A 20,044-nucleotide genomic window follows, 5' to 3' on the forward strand; every position below is an offset into this window, starting at 1 on the left:
GAGGACATTTGTCCAAAAATAACTGTGTATATGTGTTGTGTATTTCTTTCTTGTTCAGTTTCTTGTTTCTGCATTTTATTTAAATGGTGAAGGCTGTAGTGTATTAGTTTTGGTGTTTACTATAGGAAACAATAAATAATTTTGTTCAGTAATTAACAAATAGAAGAAACATAATCAGTTGTTGTAGTAGAAATTTGGGCAACCAAATTTTCACATGGTATTAGAGTTGTAGGTGAAACAAGAGGGCAGTGCCGGAAGAGCCCAATGCTGAAGGAGGAAAGGAGTTCGAAATTCTTACAGAGGCAGCAAATCGAATCCCCAGAGGGATTGCGCAATTTAGGCCAGGATGGCATGATTTTCGTGGTAAATCTCTCTCTGAGTGAGTCGACAGAGAGGTAGGATTTCCAAATCGAAATCTGTCAGCGGTAGAGGGAGCAACGCAACAATAGCTATAATGAAGAGGGATTTCTAGTGGGATGCAGTTTTTTGGCGGCAGTTGCTAGGCAGAAAGACGTTAGAAGGAAGAAGAGAGACACTTGAGGGAATTTCTTCCTCAGAGAATTCCTAGCCAGGGAATTCGAATTCTCATTTGCTAAGCAGCAGCAGGAGAGAGGAGGTCATTCGATTTTTTCGATTGCCAGAGACGGTAGCCAGTGGATTGAGAGATCAGGATAGGTTGGATGGCACATCCAACTATGTGATTTGGAAGGCAAGGATGTCGTGCCTTCTGGATGTGCATTTTCTCAAGATCTATGTCGACAACGTGGTAGCTGAGCCCACAGATCTGAATCTGCTCAAGAAGTACAAGGGAGAAATGGTGAAGACCAAGAGAATGATCCTCGACGGAGTGAAGGATCATATAGTTTGTCACATCGTTGGCAGAGACACTGCCAAGGAAATGTGGGTTGCTTTGTGGATGCTATATCAGGGATCTTCCGAGCAGCAAAAGATGTACTTGGAGCAAAATATGAGATCTATGCAGATGCAGAAGGGGGAACGCATTGATCCGTTCCTTACTAAGCTTCAGGAGACCTGAGACGAGTTGGCAGCTGTGGGGTCAACACTTCAAGGTTTCGAGATCGTAAGATTGGCCTTGATTTCAATTTCTAAGTGGCAAGTTTTTGTCCAGAGCATCCTGGGCAGGGCAACTTTGCCAGACTGGGATGGATTGTGGGTAGCTCTTAAGAAAGAGGAGCTGATGAGAGACTTAGTCAAGTGTAAACTTGACGGAAGCAACAACAGTGGGTCGAAGTCCAAGGAGGAGGAAGAGAATGTAGCCCTCGCATCCAAGGGGCAATAGGAGCAGCGAAAGAAGAAGAAAGATGTTTTGAAGATCAAATGCTACACGTGTGGTGAATTCGGCCACTACGCAACATAGTGTCCTCTCAGGAAGCAGGACAAAGATGAGAAGCATGATCCAAAGGTTGCAGCTGCGAAGATCGAGGAGGAGGAGTTTTCCATGACAGCCTAGGCATCTCCAGAAGGGAGGTGGGGAGATTTAGAGCTGTAGTTCGAAAGCACTGCAGTTGGGCAGGATCCTTGAGGAGTCCACCTCTTGGATCAATTCCTTGCTACGGGAGCCCAAATCAGAAGTAGCAGGATGGACTAGTGTCAGTTGGTGCAGAGGAGTGCCAGAGTGACAGTTGCAGTGGCTAGGAGTGCCAGAGACTGAGCAGTGCAAAGCAGAGTTGGCAGCAGTGCAGTTGGCATAGAGCAAAGGTCAACAACAATGCAGAGGCTTTAGAGGGTTAACGTAGAGACTAGCAGCAGTCAGACTCTAACAACGAGATGCATCATATTGAACACTTGTTCAGTAATTTGGGATGCTTTTCTGTTGCTGATGCAGTAGCAGTAGTAGTTGGAGAAGGTTGCAGTGCAAATGCAGTATTGGCAGTGGCAGTGCGAGTAGCAGCATAGATGCAGAATTGAGAGGTAGTTGTAGTATGGATGTAGTGTTGACAGTGGCAGGGTTAGCAGCAGTACAAATGCAACATTTGCGCAGTAGTTGGTGGATAGGATGTTAGACATCAACAGTGCAGAAGGAGATGTTACAGAATAGAGTGATGCTTTAGCAAGGTGCATTGCTAGAGCACATTCCTCGCTAAGAGGGAGTGTTGATTTCTGGTAGCATCAGAGGTGTTCCAAGTCTCAAAATTTGTTGGGAGGCTTAGACACACACATTCTCCAATACCCAGAAATCGTTTTGGGAAATTCCACTTGGAGACAATTTTATTAAAATAAATAATTATTTTTAATGGGTCCCTAAGTCTAAACTTCGGAAATTAAAATAATTAATGGGTATTAATCTAAACTGTGGGTGAAACTTCTAGAAGAAGACGAGGATCAAGATTTGAGCCATTGATTAGAAGTTAATCTGGGTCGTTGGTTGTCCTAGAGGCTGTGACGTAGTGACTGCGTAGAGGCAACGCAAAGACAACCAGGGGTCATTCATTCAGTGGCTGGTTCAGTTAGATCTCCAGTGATAGTGTGAGTTAATCTCACTTATCTCTCTGTCAGTGATATTCTCTGTAATGGATAGCCAGGAGGGCATTTGGAGATTGTATTCAGAAATTACTACTGCATAATAATAAAACCTTTAGTTGCTGCATCGGTTTTCCCACACTGGATTTTTCTGGGGACATTTGTCCAAAAATAACAGTGTAGATGTGTTGTGTATTTCTTTCTTGTTCAGTTTCTTGTTTCCGCATTTTATTTAAATGGTGAGGGGTGCAGTGTATTGGTTTCGGTGTTTACTGTAGGAAACAGTAAATAATTTTGTTCAGTAATTAACAAATAGAAGACACATAATCAATTGTTTTAGTAGAAATTTGGGCAACCAAATTTTCATATGATGCAGAAGGGACGCATAGGCTCATTTCTAGCGAAATCAGAGTGTTGATTTGGGGTAGCATCGGATGTGCTCTAGCCATGAAAATTGGTGGAGAGGCTAAAGCACATGAGATCTCCAAGACCCAGTAATGGTTTGGGCAAATTCCATCCTGTTGGAGAGATATTAAAATAATTAATATTTTTAATGGGGTTCCTAAGTCTAAACTTAGGAAAATTAAAATATTAATGGGTATTAATATAAAATTGGGTTAGAAGGTTCCAAAAGTCATGGATCAAGCCAAATCTAATCTTAGTCGTTGATTAGAGATTTAATCTCGGCCGTTAAAGGACCAATAGGAAAAGTATAAGAAGAGGCTTGAGGGTCAATTGGATGACACACTGAGGGAAACTGGTTAGTTTGATTTCTGGAGCGAGGTTAGTTGAGAAATTTGAACCTGTGGTCTGGAGAGCAGCAGGAGGCAGCAAATACGGAACAGAGAGTCGGGAACAACACCAGAAGATCAACGCAGAGGTTGGAGAGGCAGACGCAGAGGCAACAGACTGCGCAGTCACTGGAGGGCCTGTGTGGGTGATGCAAAGAGACCCAGTGATAACGTAGAGAGGCAGGAGCTGACGTAGAGGGTTTGGGAGCTACGCAGAGGTCAGCTAGCCTGACGCTGAGACTGGGAGAAGTGTTGGAGAATTTTCTCTCTATTGGGTAAGCTAGTTTGGCACCTAGTTGTACTGAAGAATTGCTGAATAATAAAATCCTCCCTTGCTGCACCAGTTTTCCCACATTGGGTTTTTTCGAGGACTGTTGTCCAAAATATCTGTGTCGATGTGTTGATTCTTGTGCATGTGTTTGTTTCTGTATTATGGTGTGATAACTGCAACAGAATTTATTTTAATGTTTACTGAAGGATTTTCATAAATAACTTACTGGGAAATAAGTAGGTAAAATAAATCAGTTGTTGTAGTGATAGAATTTTCACATGGTATTAGAGCAAGTAATCAGAGACAGGAAGGGAAAATCAATTATTGGTCGAGACCATGATGCAGAGGCATCTACATCAGGAGACTCGCACAGATTTTCAGGAAATTGCACAAGAGAGTGATTTCGATTTTGCTATGTTGGCTTCTAGGTTGGAAGAAGAAGTGGCTTGTGTGACTAGCTCTGCATCATCAGAAGTATGATATATAGACAGTGGAGCCTCTTGGCATATGACGGCAATCCGGGAATGTTTCTCAGATTATCGGGAGGAGAAGATGAACTTTCAGATCACCATGGGGAACAAGGCAAAGTGTACTCTAGTAGGGAGGGGTACCATAGTTTTTCAAACAAAAATGGGAGAGCGGTTTTGTGCTACCAATGTGCTGCATGTACCAGGATTGGGGACGAACTTACTTTCCATGTCACAACTTCAAGGCAAAGGCTATGCCGTTTTCTTCATCAAGGAGAAAGTATACGTCAAACACCCGAGCTAGAGAAACAAAGTGCAGATCGGGATCAAAAGTAATAGGTTGTACATACTATAACTAGAATCACCAATGGCACTAATAGGCAGTCATGGAGACAAGGATTTGAACGAACTATGGCACAAAAGGATGGGACATTTGCACCATGGGGCTCTGAGAATTCTCAGGAGCACTGTAACAAGAGTTTCGGATCTTAGCACAGAACGAGATGATGTATGCAGAGGATGTGCTTTAGAAAAGTATGCCAAAGCAACATTTCCTAGAAGTAAAAACAGGGCCAAGAGTGTACTAGGATTGGTACAATCAGATATCTGCAGACCCATGTCCACTAAAGCTCTTAGTGGCACCGAGTACTTCCTCACCTTCATTGATGACCACTCAAGGAAAACTTGGATCTATTTTCTGAAAACCAAGGATGAGGTTTTCTGTCGATTCAAAGAGTTAAAGGCTCTGGTGGAGAATCTGACTGGGAAGAAAATAATTTTTTTGCGCTCAGATAATGGTGGAGAGTATGTCGATAAGGACTTCACTGATTTTTGTGCTAAGGAGGGCATAAGAAGAGAGTGGACAACTCACAATCAAGAGCAGAATGGAGTAGCAGAAAGAAAGAACAGGACTATTGTAGAAGCAGCTAGGGCCATGATGTATGATTAGGATATGCCAAAATTCCTGTGGGCATAAGCATGCAACACAACAGTCTATGTTTAGAATAGAACTCCTCATCGGGCATTGGGCAAGATTACTCCAGAGAAAGTCTTCACAGGGAAGACACCTGAAGTCAGTGATTTTAGGATATTTGGGAGCTTGGCATATTGCTACATACCCGAGGAAAAGAGGAAGAAGCTGGATCAAATTGCAGAGAAAGGATATCTAGTGGGATATAGCGAGAACGCTAAGGCATACAAAATCTATCTTCCACGGAGTAGGAAGGTAGTAGTTCGACGAGATATAAAGTTCATGGAGGACAAGGCTTTTAGAAAATCTCGAGAAATGCCTTTCGAGAAGTAGTCAAAAGAGGAACCTTTGGTCAAACCTCTTCAACCAACGGAAGAAAATAATTCTTCTTCGGGTCAGGAAGAATCACAGGGTGAGGAGGAGCTAACAGAAGCACCTGCTGGCAGAGGAAGAACGACCAGGGAATTGCGTCAGATTCTGCGAGATGCAGAGGAATTCATCGGTGCGTCAAGGAACAATAAAAGGGAGCGAAAATAGGCAGATAGATATCATTCATTAGTAGCTTAGGATGGGGAGCCTGCCAGTTTTCAGGAGGCAGCTCAACATCAGGTTTGGCTAGATGCGATGGTAGAGGAGTACAACTCCATAATGGTGAACGATGTCTGGGAGGTAGTGCCAAGGCCTCAAGACAGATCAGTGGTAGGTTCTATTAGAATATTCCTATTCCTATTTAGTATTTAATACTCATTCTTTTAGCTGTTTCTATTTTTATTCGTTTAAGCAGTTTCTTAGATGAAACTGAGTGTTTCCATATTCTACATAGAAACTTGATGTTTCTATTATTGTAAATATCTCTGTATTATCATTGAGCTTCTTGCTCACTCTGAATTAATTCATTCGACATTCTTTTATGGTATCAGAGCGAGGTTAAGAGATTTCTTGAACAGTTATTCTCTCTGCATCCTAATCTCTTGAGTTCTTTTTTTTCATTCATTTCTAAGGTCGAGCCCTCTGTAAGCCAGGTAGCCTTCACTGAGTCTTAGCCTCGGCTTTGCTCACTGTGATAAAAGCTTACAGTCGTCTATCTCGATACAGAAATGGATTCTTCTCCTGCATTATCATTTTTCTGAGGAATTAAAAGTTGAAGAAACTCTTGGATCTGGTTTAGAACAAAATTCCCTTGCTGGTATACCGATTCTGTTTGGATAATCGCTACAGCACTTTGTGGCGGTGACCGTCTCGTGGGCGCGGGATTCGTTCTCTGGCTGGCTGACTCCGCCATATTTGTTTTTACTGTTGAACTACATCTTCCTCACATTTCCAACGCAACATCACGAGTTTGCATCACAACCCAGAACTCCAGGAGCTGGATCGTAGTGTTATGAGCAGCAGTCTATTTGTCGTTTGAAGCCTTGTGTCGCTGGGTTGGGGGGGCTATTTGCCTCTCAGTGACGTGCTCCAGACACTGGTCTCATTGTGGCCCTCGTATTTTCTATTGGTCAATCGTAGCAGAGACGTCAAGACGGCATTCTCCGACAGTTGGTAGCAGAGACGTGAAAATTTGAAACGACGGCATTCTCCGACAGTGGAACCACAAATACAATCGTGGACGGTTCACGTGGTTTCACTTTTTCAGTCTACGTATTTTTTTTCCCTTCAAATCAGCTTTAATTTTATAAAGATGCATGCGACCTCTTGTCATGGTTTTGGTCTGGTGCACTGATACAGATCTGAGGCATGGTGTTGATTGACATTTGCACATATTCTTTCCTAGAACAGAATGTGGAGAATTCGAGCCTGAGACAACGTTTTTGTGAAAAATTCAGGACTGTCTAAACTCTTATCTAGCAAAGACCTGAGTTAATTTTTGTGCATTGTTCAAGCCTATTTCTTTCAAGGCAGAATTTGTTAAGGTTCTGTGTCAGTCTCATACAGTCATCTTGATATTTTCTTGGAATTTATTTGCGGCTCCTTCATTTGAAAAGGCATCACCTGAAAGAAGGGTACAGCTACAGCAGTGGAACCTGCTCTATTGCTACCTTTTCTAGACTGTGGAGATATATTTTTGCTGGGTATATTTTTTTAAAAAAACCTGTCTAGCAGAACAAAGTCTGTTTTGATTTGCACCAGGATAAGCAGGCAGCTACATTTTTTTTGTGTGTCAGACTTCTGTATTGTCTTTGGGAAAATGGCCACGCTCACCAATCTGATGTTAGAAGGAAATCAACGCTTTAATGGCAGCAACTATAACATTTGGAAACAAAGAATGTTGACCATTTTTGAATACAGGCGTCTTGATCAGCTCATTTTGGGCAAAGAGCTTCGTCCCGGTACAGCTGGTACCGATCAAGATAAATTTGATGATCGAAATCGAGAGGCTGTTATGCTTCTCAAGCTCTCTGTCGTTGATGATCAGTTACCACAGATTCCTTCTGGCAAGACAGCTGCCGAAATCTGGCAACAGTTGAAAGAACTGCACGAGACATCTGACAAAAGAAGAGCCTTTTTTCTCAAAAATCAGTTGTTCTCCATCATGATGGACAAACATATGTCTTTACAGGAACATCTCAACAAAATTAAAGACATTCGAGATCAGCTCGAAGCCATTGGTCGGACCATGGAGGAAGAAGATATGGTAGTCATTACTTTGAAAAGTCTACCGAAATCTTATGAACACTTCATAGAAACACTCAACATTACCACCACAAATGTTGATCTGAAGTTTCCAGAGTTATGTACCAAACTTCTGCAGCAGGATCGGTGGAAACAACAGTTTGGTAATGGTGCTTCATCAGTGTCCTCGGAAAATGCATTTGCTGCAAAATATCAATCCTCTCAGTCCTTTCAGCAGAAAGGCTTTTCTCAGTCTTTTGATCCTGCTAGGAAGGAAAGTGTGCAGTGTAATTACTGTCACAGGTTCGGTCACATGAAGAAAGATTGCCGACAGAGGATTGCTTCTGAATAGAAGAAACAGGGAGGGCCACATCAGACAGCAAATGTTGCAGAACATTCCGAGCAGACAGATTCTGCCTTTTACGCCTTTATGGCTAAAAGGTCTTCAGATCATGTTCCTTCCTCTGCATGGTACATTGATTCTGGTGCATCACGCCATTTCTCTCACAGGCGTGACTGGTTTATTGACTTCTCACCTTTCAGTGATTCTGTGGTATTTGGCGGAGGTGAAAAGTACACAGTAGCTGGCAGAGGTACAGTTCAAATTCAGTCTGGTGGGCGCACACTCATATTTCTGAATGTATACTATGTTCTTGGTATGGAAATTAATCTGCTATCTGTCAGCCAGATTATGAGGAATTCTCCTCAGCTTGATGTTGTGTTCAGTGCACACAAGTGCTCCATTATTGACAGGGAGACTAGTCTAACAGTTGCTGTTGGCCTAGAGGACCATGGTCTATACAGGCTACTTGACACCGGTGACTCTCCAGAAGTGGCTCTAGCAGCATGTGTCTCTCCCATCAGCGCTCTATGGCATCAGCAATATGGGCATCTAAATATGCAGTATCTCTCTCAGCTCTCTCGGGAGGGACTTGTGTCAGGATTACCTGATATTCAGACTCAGCAGTTGGGGGTATGCAGCGCCTGTCAAGCGGGAAAGCAACATCGGTCTTCATTCAAAGATGGAGAATCTTGGCGCGCATCTAAGGTACTTCAGTTACTTCAAACTGATATTTGTGGTCCTATGAATACAGCTTCTATCACTGCTTGCAAATATTTTTTACTTATTGTAGATGATTTCAATAGAAAGATGTGGGTGTATTTTCTAAAAAATAAATCTGATGCTCTTAGTACCTTTCAGAAGTTTAAAACCTTAGTTGAAAAAGAATCTGGTTGTAACATCATGACCCTTAGGACCGACAATGGGGGGGAATTTTGTTCCTCAGCTTTTGCCAACTTCTGTGATATTCATGGCATCAAACGTCAATTAACCACACCTTACACTCCTCAGCAGAACAGTGTTGTCGAGCGTCGCAACCGCACGGTTGTTGAAATGGCTCGTTCCATGTTACAACACAGGAGTGTTCCAAACAAAATTCTGGGCTGAAGCAGTATTTACTGCTTTTTATCTTCTTAACCGATCACCTACTCAGGCTGTTAAAGGGAAGACTCCTGAAGAGGTTTGGTCTGGCCGTAAGCCTAAGATCAGTCACCTCAAAGTATTTGGCTCAGTTGCATATGTTTGGATTCCACCTGCTAAGCGCTCTAAGTTGGATTCCAAAAGCCAGAAACTCATGATGACAGGTTACAGTGATCATCACAAGGCCTACAGGTTGATAGATATAGCCACCGGTCATCTTAGCTTCAGTCGGGATGTAGTATTTGATGAAGACAGAGGATTTTTTCAGTCTTCTTCTTCTAAGTAGTGTTCTGAGGATCAGCCTCACAGTGTTCTTCTTCCGGTCGGTCCACCTGATGGGAGGGATGATGTAGCATCAGTATTTGATAATACTCTATTTGAGCTTCCTCCAGAAAATAACCCTCCTCTTGCTGCTCCTATTGAGTCTTCTTCATCTCCTCCTGATATTGGTTCCTCTACTCTTCGGCCTAAATGGTGGGCTAAAACCATTGGTGATCTCCGGGATGATGAGCTTCTTGAAGGTAGAACTTCTAGACATAAGAACAAACAACAGTCTACAGTCAATTTTGCTCTTATGGCTAACCTTCACAGTATTTTTGAGCCTCAAACCTATTCAGAGGCTAAGGGTACATCTGAGTGGGAACAGGCTATGGAAGCTGAATTTCAGAGTCTTCAGAAGAATCACACATGGACACTTTCTGATCTTCCTGCAGGGAAAAAGCCCATAGACTGCAAATGGGTGTATAAAGTGAAATACAAAGCTGATGGAACCATAGACAAGTATAAAGCTCGTCTTGTGGCTCGAGGGTTCTCATAGAAGGAAGGCATCGACTATGAAGAGACTTTTGCTCCTACAGCCAAGATGAGTACCATAAGGCTTGTCCTTGCCCTAGCAGCTCAGTTCAATTGGAAAGTTCATCAGATGGATGTAAAGAGTGCTTTCCTAAATGGTGATCTCCAAGAAGAAGTCTACATGACGCAGCCTTCAGGATTCAAGGTTGTTGGTCAAGAACAGAAAGTGTGTCGATTAGCTAAAGCCATTTATGGCTTGAAGCAAGCTCCTCGGGCTTGGTACATGAAAATTGATCAGTACCTGACAGATCAGGGTTTTCAGCGGAGCCCATCTGATGCAAACCTGTATATCAAGCATACTGCTGATGATATCTTGCTTGTGGTTGTCTATGTGGATGACCTTATCATTACTGGCAGCTCTGCACATTTGATCCATGGGATCAAACAAGATTTATGCAGAACTTTTGAGATGACAGACTTGGGACTTTTTCATTACTGTCTGGGGGTTGAAGTTTGGCAGACTGAAAATCATATTTTTCTCTCTCAGTCCAAGTATGCAAAAAATCTTGTGGACAGGTTCAGAATGCAGGATTGCAAACCAGCCACGACTCCTATGGAACCAGGGCTCAAATTTTCATCGCAGTCCTCCTCTCCCCTTGTGGATGAAACTTTATTCAGGCAACTAGTGGGCAGTCTCATCTATCTTACTGCCACCAGACCTGACATCAGTTTTGCAGTAAGCTATATCTCCCGCTTTATGTCAGCTCCTAAAGCTGATCATTGGATAGCAGCAAAGCGTGTGCTACGATATGTGCGTGGTACTTCTGATTATGGCCTCTTATATACTCGCAGTTCCAATCCTATTCTCAGTGGTTACACTGACTCTGACTGGGCCGGTTCGGTTGATGACCGTAAATCTACAGCTGGGTATGTGTTTAGTCTAGGATCTGGTGCTGTTACTTGGACTAGTAAGAAGCAACAGGCAGTGGCTCTCTCCTCAACAGAAGCAGAGTATCGGGGAGCAGTTAAGGCATCCTGTGAGGCAGTTTGGCTTCGACGTATGCTTGCAGATATGCATGTTTCCCAGACCGGGCCTACCTCTTTGTTTTGTGATAATCAGGGAGTTCTCAAACTTGCCAAAAATCCAGTCTTTCATGAAAGAATAAAGCATGTGGAAACTCATTGCCACTACATTCGCCAGCTTGTTGAAGACGGCTCAGTTCAGTTGCAATATGTTCCCACAACAGAGCAGCCCGCCGACATCTTCACCAAGCCTCTTGGTCCTGATAAATTTGTAAAATTCAGAGGGTCTATTGGTGTTGTAAATAGATTGAGTATTAAGGGAGGGTATTAGAATATTCCTATTCCTATTTAGTATTTAATACTCATTCTTTTGGCTGTTGCTATTTTTATTCGTTTAAGCAGTTTCTTAGATGAAACTGAGTGTTTCTATATTCTACATAGAAACTTGATGTTTCTATTATTGTAAATATCTCTGTATTATCATTGAGCTTCTTGCTCACTCTGAATTAATTCATTCGACATTCTTTTAGGTTCGAGATGGATCTACAAGATCAAATACGTTGTAGACGACACTGTTGCGAAATACAAAGCTAGGTTTGTGGTTAAGGGGTATGCTCAGAAGAAAGGAATTGACTACGAAGAGACCTTTGCCCTGGTAGCCAGGTATACATCTCTATTAGAACCGTGATATCTCTTGCAGCATAGATGGGGTGGGAGATTCATCAAATGGATGTCAAAACGACATTTCTGAACGGAGTGATAGAAGAAGAGGTATACATTGAACAACCAGAGGACTTTGAGACACATGAGAAGAAGTCTCCTATATGCAGATTGAAGAAAGCCTTGTGTGGGCTGAAACAGGCACATAGAGCGTGGCATGGTCGAATCGATGGCTACTTGTAGAAAATGGGATTTGTCAAGAGTGATGCAGATCCAAATCTCTTTTATCTGGTTGTAGATAATCTTAGTATTATATGTGGAGGATCTCTTTCTGACAGGAAGTTTATCGGGGACTGCAAGAAGAATCTAGCCACGAAATTTGACATGAAGGATTTGGGACGAATGCATTATTTCCTGGGGTTGGAAGTTTGGCAGCAAAAGGGGGAGATCTTCCTTGGGCAAGGGAGATATGCTACAGAAATCCTGAAGAGATTCAGGATGGAGGACTGTAAACCCATGGCTACTCCAATGATCACCAATTGGAAGAAGATTGATGCATCAGAAGACAAGGATGTTGATCCCACCTTATATAGGCAACTCATAGGGTCCCTGATGTATCTGGTTAATACCAGGCCAAAGATTTGCTACGCTGTCAACACCGTCGGTCAGTTCATTGTGGAGCCGAAGAGGGCGCACTAGGCAACAACCAAACATGTTCTCAGGTATTTACAGGGAATAGTCGATTATAGACTCTTGTACACCAGGAGTAAGGATATTAGATTGAGTGGATTTACTGATGCAAATTGGACAAGAATTTTAGTGGAGCGGAAAACTGCCTTTGGGTACTATTTCAACATTGGATCAGGAATGACCTCTAGTGCAGTAGGAAACAAAAATCCGTGGCTCTGAGCTCAGTTGAGGCAAAATTTATGGCTGCGAGCACAGCTTCGTGTGAGGCCATATGGCTTAGAAAATTGCTTGTGAACCTATTCAGAAAAAAGATGGAGGTGACCAAGATCATGTGCAATAATCAGAGTTGCATCAAGCTCTCTGAGAATCCAGTGTTTCATGATCGGTCAAAGCATATTGATATCCGGTGTCACTTTGTCAGAGACTGTGTCCAATGAGGAGCTGTACTGTTGAGCTACACTCCTATAGGAGAACAGGTGGCAGATATCCTCACCAAGGCCCTGGAAGAACAAAGTTCGATTACTTCAGGAAAAAGATGGGGATGATAAAGAATCCAGTTCAGTAGCAGAAATTGGGGTGATGTTGTAATGCAGATGCACTGTTGGGAAGAAGGACCAGCAGCAACACGGATGCAGAGGGAGTTGCAGTGCAGATGCAGTGTTGGGAGGATGGACCAGTAGCAACACGGATGTAGAGGGAGCTGCCGTATAGATGCAGCAGTGGCAGAGACAGAGCCATGGGCAACAATACAGGATGCAACAATGCAGAGGATGTTGGGCAGGGAAGCTTAGCATCAACACAGGTATCGATGCCATATGATCAGAGTAATGCTCAGTGTGGAGTATTACTAGAGCATAGTCCTCGCTAAGAGGGGGTGTTGATTTGGGGTAGCATCGGATGTGATCTAGCCATAAAAATTGGTGGAGAGGCTAAAGAAAATGAGATCTCCAAGACCTAGAAATGGTTTGGGTAGATTCCACCCGGTTGGAGAGATATTAAAATAATAAATATTTTTATGGGGTTCTTAAGTCTAAACTTGGGAAATTTAAAATATTAATAGGTATTAATATAAAACTGGGTTAGAAGGTTTCAAAAGTCTTGGATCAAGCCAAATCTAATCTTAGCCGTTGATTAGAGATTTAATCTCGGCCGTTAAAGGACCAACAGGAAAAGTATAAGAAGAGGCTTGAGGGTCAGTAGGAGGACACACTGAGGGAAACTAGTCAGTTCTATTTCTGGAGCGAGGTTAGCTGAGAAATTCGAACCAGTGGTCTGGAGACAGCAGGAGGCAGCAAGTACGGAATAAAGAGTTGGGAACAGCACTAGAAGACCAATGCAGAGGTTGGAGAGGCAGACGCAGAGACAATAGACTGCGCAGTCATTGGAGGGCCTGCGTGAATGATGCGGAGAGGCCCAATGGTGATGCAGAGAGGCAGGAGCTGACGCAGAGGGTCTATGAGCTATGCAGAGGTCAGCTAGCCTGACGCTGAGGCTGGGAGAAGTGCTGGAGAACTTTCTCTCTGTTGGGTAAGCTAGTTTGGCACTCAGTTGTACTGAAGAATTGCTGAATAATAAAATATTCCCTTGTTGCACCAGTTTTCCCACATTGGGTTTTTCCGGGGATTGTTGTCCAAAATATCTGTGTCGATGTGTTGATTCTTGTGCATGTGTTTGTTTCTGTATTATGGTGTGATAATTGCAGCAGAATTTATTTTAATGTTTATTCAAGGATTTTCATAAATAACTTATTGGGAAATAAGTAGGTAAAATAAATCAGTTGTTGCAGTGATAGAATTTTCACACAGAGCCGGTTCTTCCAGTGACAGGGTGAGATCATTTCATTATTTGTTTTGCCCAGTTTCTCTCTGTATCAGATAGCCAGTTGGGCATCCAACGAATTGTACTCAGAGTTACTACTGCTTAATAATAAAACCCTCAGCTGCTGCACCGGTTTTCCCGCATTGGGTTTTTTCGGGGACATTTGTCCAAAAATAACTGTTAGATGTGTGTACTGATGAGTTCTCTCCTGTGCTATATTTAATTTCCGCAGTTTTTATTTGTGTAGGTTGTAGTGTATTTAATTCGATATTTGTCGTAGCACACAACAAGTAAATTAGTTAATCAAATTAACAATTAGAAGAATTAACATCGGTTACTGTAGTAGGAATCAAGTAATTGATTTTTCACATGGTATCAAAGCACAAATCGTGAGCAGAAGAGATCAGAAGCAGAAAGGAAGAGGAGTTCGAAATTACTGCAATGGCAACAATTCGAATCCCCAACAGACAGTGTAGTCCTTGGGCCAGAAGGTCGAAGTTTTGAGGAGAAATCGATTTCTCTGAGTGAGTTGACAGAGAAATTCGATCTCTAGATCGAAGCTTTCCAGAGGCAGAAGGGAGCAACATATTTTTCCTTGCAGAGCAGATCTTCAACTGGGATGCAGATATTTTGCAGCAGTTGCTGGTAGAATAACGTCAGTGGGAGAGAGAGAGACACTGTTGAGGGAATTCTTCCTTAGAGGACTTCCAGCCAAGAAGTCCGATTTCTCAAGTGTTGAGCAGCAGCAGAGAGGCGTTGATCTACTAACTCCAGCAGGGAGTGCGTAGGCTAGCTTGGTACTGCGTAGAGGAGAGAGGAGGTAGTTCGACAGTTCGTTGGCAGAGATGGCAGCTAATGGGTTGCGAGATCAGGATCGGTTGGAGGGAGCATCCAACTATGTGATCTGGAAGGCAAGGATCTCATGCCTTCTGGATGAGCACGATCTCAAGACCTACGTCGACAGTGTGGTAGATGTACCCGCGGATCTAGATGCGCTCAAGAGGTACAAGGCTGAGATGGCAAAGGCCAAATGGTTGATCCTCAACAGAGTGAGGGATCATGTAATGTGTCACATTGCTGGCAAGGATACTGCTCGAGAGATGTGGGAAGCTTTGGCCACACTATACGAAGGATCTTCCGAGCAACTAAAGATGTACTTGGAGCAAAACATGAGATCCACGCAGATGCAGAAGGGGGAACACATTGATCTCTTCCTTACGAAGCTTCAGGAGATTTGAGACTCGTTGGAAACTGTGGGGTCAACACCTCAGCCTACTGAGATGGTGAGGCTAGCCTTGAATTTAGTTTCAGAAGAATGACAAGTGTTTGTCCAGAGTATCAAGGGCAGAGAAAGATTTCCATATTGAGAAGGGATGTGGGCCTCTCTTCAGCAGAAAGAGATGAGGAGAGACTTAGTCAAGTGCAAACTTGATAGTAGCAACAGAAGCAGTGGGACGGAGCTAAAGGAGGATGAGAATGCAACCCTCGCATCTAAGGGGTAGCAAGAGCAGCGGAAGAAGAAGAAAGATGTTTCGAAGATCAAGTGCTTCCGGTGTGGTGAATTTGGTCACTATGCTACACAATGTCCTCTCAAGAAGAAGGACAAGGACGAGAAGCATGATCCAAAGGCTGCATCCGCACAGATCGAGGAGGAGGAGTTTGCCATGATTGCCTAGAGGTGGGGTGATCTAGAACTGTAGTTTGAAAGGACTACAGATGGGCAGGATCCTTGAGGAGTCCCCCTCTTGGATCAATACGTTGCTACGGGAGCCCAGATTAGAAGTAGCAGGATGAACCAGTGTCAGTTGGTGCAAAGGAGTGTTAGAGTGACAGTTGCAGTGGCTAGGAGCGCCAGAGACTGAGCAACGTAGAACTAGAGTTGGCAATAGTGCAGAGTTAGCAGGAACGCAAAGGCTTCAGAAGGTCAGCGTAGAGACTAGCAGTAGTCAGAACTCCAGCAATAGATGCATCATGTTGAACACCTGTTCAGTAATTTCGGATTCTTTTCCATTGCTGATGCAATGTTGGTAGTGGCAGTGCCAGTAGTAGCACAGATGTAGAACTTATGAGGGTTACAATACAAATGCAGAACTTATGAGGGTTGCAGTATAGATGCAGTGTTAGCAACAATACAGATGCAACATTTGTGCAGTAGTTGGTGGGCAGCGACGTCAGACATCAGCAGCGCAGATGGAGATGTTACAGAGAAGGGTGATGCTTCGACAGGTTGCATTACTAGAGCATATTCCTCGCTAAGATGGAGTGTTGATTTCTGGTAGCATCGGATGTGCTCTAAGCCTCAAAATTTGCAGGGAGGCTTGGACACATGTATCCCACAATACCCAGAAATCATTTTGGGAAATTTCTCCCGGAATCAATTTATTAAAATAATTAATTATTTTTAATGGAGGCCTAAGTCTAAACATAGGGAATTAAAATAATTAAAGGGTATTAATCTCACTGTGGGTGAAACTTCTAGAAGAAGACGAGGATCAAGCCAAAATGATCTAAGCCATTGATTAGAATCTAATCTGGGTCGTTGGTTCTCAACAAAAGGATTATAAGAGGAGGCTTGATGGGCATTTGGAAGATACATCGAATGGAGATCAGAAGATCAAATTTCTGAAGCACAACAGTTAATGGAAGAGGAATTCGAAGTGATCTTTTGCAGTGAGGGGCAGATATAGTATTCGGAGGGAAGTTTTCTTGGGACGGAGAGTACAAGGCAGAGAGGGCAGAACAATGACCAGAGAGGCTAACGTTGGGCCACGTAGAGCTACGCTGTGGCAACATAGACCTTAGAGGGAGATCAAATTCCTACAGAGGAAATCGAGTTTCAGAAGTCGGGAGCCGAGGTGTGAGATCGGGAGGTTGAGAGCTGAAGTTTCCAACCAGCAGAGGATCAGAAGGTGTGGTAGTGCAGTCCCAACAGAGGTGATGCAAAGACTGTGTGGGGTTGACACAGTTCTGCGCAGAGGTTGATGCATAAGGGATGTAGAGGCTCATTCCTAGTGAGATCAAAGCTGGTTCTTCCAGTGATAGGGTGAGATCATCTCACTATTTGTTTTGCCCAGTTTCTCTCTATATCGGCTAGCCAATTCGGCATCCAACGAATTGTACTCAGAATTACTACTGCTTAATAATAAAACCCTCAACTGCTGCACCGGTTTTCCCGCATTGGGTTTTTTCGGGGACATTTGTCCAAAAATAACTGTGTAGATGTGTGTGGTGATTATTTCTCTCCTGTACTGTAGTTAGTTTCCGCAGGTTTTATTTGTGTAAGTTGCAGTGTATTGAATTCGATATTTGCCGTAGCACACAAGAAGTAAATTGGTTAATCGAATTAACAATTAGAAGAATTAATATCAGTTGATGCAGTAGGAATCGAGTAACCGATTTTTCACACTAACCTAGGGTCCACTTGGTCCATTGTGGTCCTATAACTTTTGGAAAGTGATTCTTTAAAGACCATTTGGAAACCAAGTCTTCATAAGGGTTTTTAGGACTAGGTCCCTCAAGAAGTTTCATTCCCAAAACCTAGCCCCTAAGATCCTCTTGGCCCTTCTTAGAGAGCCTTTCATCTTGCCTCTTGGGCAAGCAAGATACATATTGCGCCTCTCTTGTGAATAGGCCTCTTCAGGAATCACTCTTTTCCCTTTATTGACCCATTTATCTAGGTGATTCCCTTCATACCGGGTCTCCTCCCATCAGTGAAAGTCCGTAAAGAGTAGGGATCTTTATCTAAGGTGACAGTGGGCTATTGCTCCATTGTTTCCATTGACCTAGCAATTGCCCCTCTAGGATCCCCTTCTAGGACCCCTACTAGTTTGAGTTGTAACAGTCCTAGGAGGAGGTCACTGGAAAATTGTGTTTGCATATGAGAGAGCTCATTGCCACCTTTAAGCTTCTAGTTCTATGCAATCTAACATCTAAGAGTCCTCGTTGTTTGCTAGAGACCCATAAATCTACAGATAAGCCTATAGGTCATAAGTTTAGCAGGATTGGCCTTCTTGGTCAATATTGATTACCAAATTCAAAAATTTGCATTTGTCTAAGCAACACTTCATTGAGAGTTGCAGGAATCAGGATGACTCCTCGCTGGGCTTCTTCCTGTAACAAATAATTATTGATCAGAGGAAGATAGTTGAACTGAATTCAAGGAGCTTCTTTCCAAGAAGGGCTGGAGGAGGCCTAATAACCCCTTGATACTCGGCCACACCATGGCCTTAGGGAAATACAAACCCTCAAACCATCAAGGGCATGACAGCAAAACCCTGCAAAAGCCCTAGCTGCCTGTACAGAATCAGAACCAGTTCTCCATTATGCTATGCTCTGCACTGCCCTTGTCAGGGTATGAGTTTGGGCCTAAGTCATTATTAAAAAGAAGTGAACAGTTGTAGAGTCATAGTTAGTGTCAAATGTGTGTAAATGAGGCCTACTCTTATGGTCATTATAATAGTTAATCATCCTCACGTGGGTTGGTCCAATACTCTATTACAGCCCCTTACTGACAATTTGCACTATAGAGTATTAAGGTTGGCATTATTGAATATTCTTCTATGTTATGCTTTTGCACTTTAGTTGGTCTACATGTCTTCTTTGAATATATGCTGTCTTTTAGCACATTAAAGATGTATAAATACCAATTCTGTCTTCAAGTGGCTCTCCTAATTTCAGCCATAATACTTTTCTGGACATAAATGAAATAGACATAGATATGCATACCTATTTCACTCTATTTGTATACAAGTGTGGATTGTTTTGTGTATGTGCGTGTGTTTGAATTGCATATACACTTCTAATATTGTTCCACAGTCTACTTCTAATGTAGCTTGAATGGGATTATGGTCCATGTTCACTTGGCATAGAGCTGAGCTAATGTCTAGAGCCTTTGTGCTTCCCAACATTGTTTTGTAGCAAGAGGAAATCCATCAGTCTTCATTGGGTTGTTTTTCTTTCTTTCTTAGTTTGTCGAGAGAGAGAGAGAGAGAGAGAGAGAGCTGACTGGTGGTCTCTGCATTTTTCCCAGACCGATGAAATGACAGTATCAATAACAGGAGCAACAGGGTTTATTGGGAGAAAACTAGTCCAACGGCTTGTTGCAGGTGATTTATTCCATAGCACATGTACTTGTGTAACTCCTCACTATATTAACTGTAAATGGTTTCTACAAATTCTCTCAATGTAAAAGCGGCTTCAATATCTGATTGTTATTCTATTTTGTAGTCTACTATACCATTCTCTTATGTCAAGATTCCTAGGATTTCTTCCATTTTATTTGCTATTGAAATAAGAAAAATATTGCATGCAATTCAGAAGACTTAATATAAAAGATTTGATTGAGAATTTTATACCTGTCATCTTGAAGTCAGAATTGTTTCCCATTGGCAACTGAGATATATATATATATATCAGTTGCCACTGATATATATATATATGCCACAGTTGCCACTGATATATATATATATATCTCATTGGCATATATATATATATATCAGTGGCAACTGATATATATATATATATCTCAGTTGCCAATGGGAAACAATTCTGTGGCAACTGATATATATATATATATCTCAGTTGCCAATGGGAAACAATTCTGACTTCAAGAATATATATATATATCAGTGGCAACTGATATATATATATATATCTCAGTTGCCAATGGGAAACAATTCTGACTTCAAGATGGCAAAATTAGTTGCCAAATTAGTTGCAGAATATATGAAACCATGCATATTTGTACATCAATGAAGATAGAAATGACATCCAGTTCCATAGTACATAAATGATTAATCATTCGAGCATTAACCATCTAGAATCTAGATTCTACCAATTACTAACAAACTTACAAATTTCGAAGCCATATAATAGAAAGTAGACCACTAAATTATCAAATGAAATATGTTATCTAGCGACTATCAACAATAACATGAGCAAATAGTTATGTTTATAAAATAGACCATTTACGCACCGAAAGATGATGAC

At 42.3% G+C, this 20,044-nt stretch overlaps 1 protein-coding gene across 1 annotated transcript in view; it reads left to right on the forward strand.

The window, feature by feature from the left end:
• Positions 1-20,044, forward strand: part of SULA (NAD(P)-binding Rossmann-fold superfamily protein) — a 608,848-nt gene that overhangs the window by 23,357 nt on the left and 565,447 nt on the right. The window contains exon 2 of the mRNA XM_089431599.1: positions 19,086-19,161. Within this exon, the coding sequence (XP_089287725.1) occupies positions 19,086-19,161 (76 nt within the window). The remainder of the gene's footprint in view (positions 1-19,085; positions 19,162-20,044) is intronic.

Source organism: Pinus tabuliformis, chromosome 5_1, assembly GCF_031772625.1.
Source record: "Pinus tabuliformis cultivar Carrire ecotype Pingquan chromosome 5_1, CPIR1, whole genome shotgun sequence".
Lineage (NCBI taxonomy): Eukaryota > Viridiplantae > Streptophyta > Pinopsida > Pinales > Pinaceae > Pinus > Pinus tabuliformis.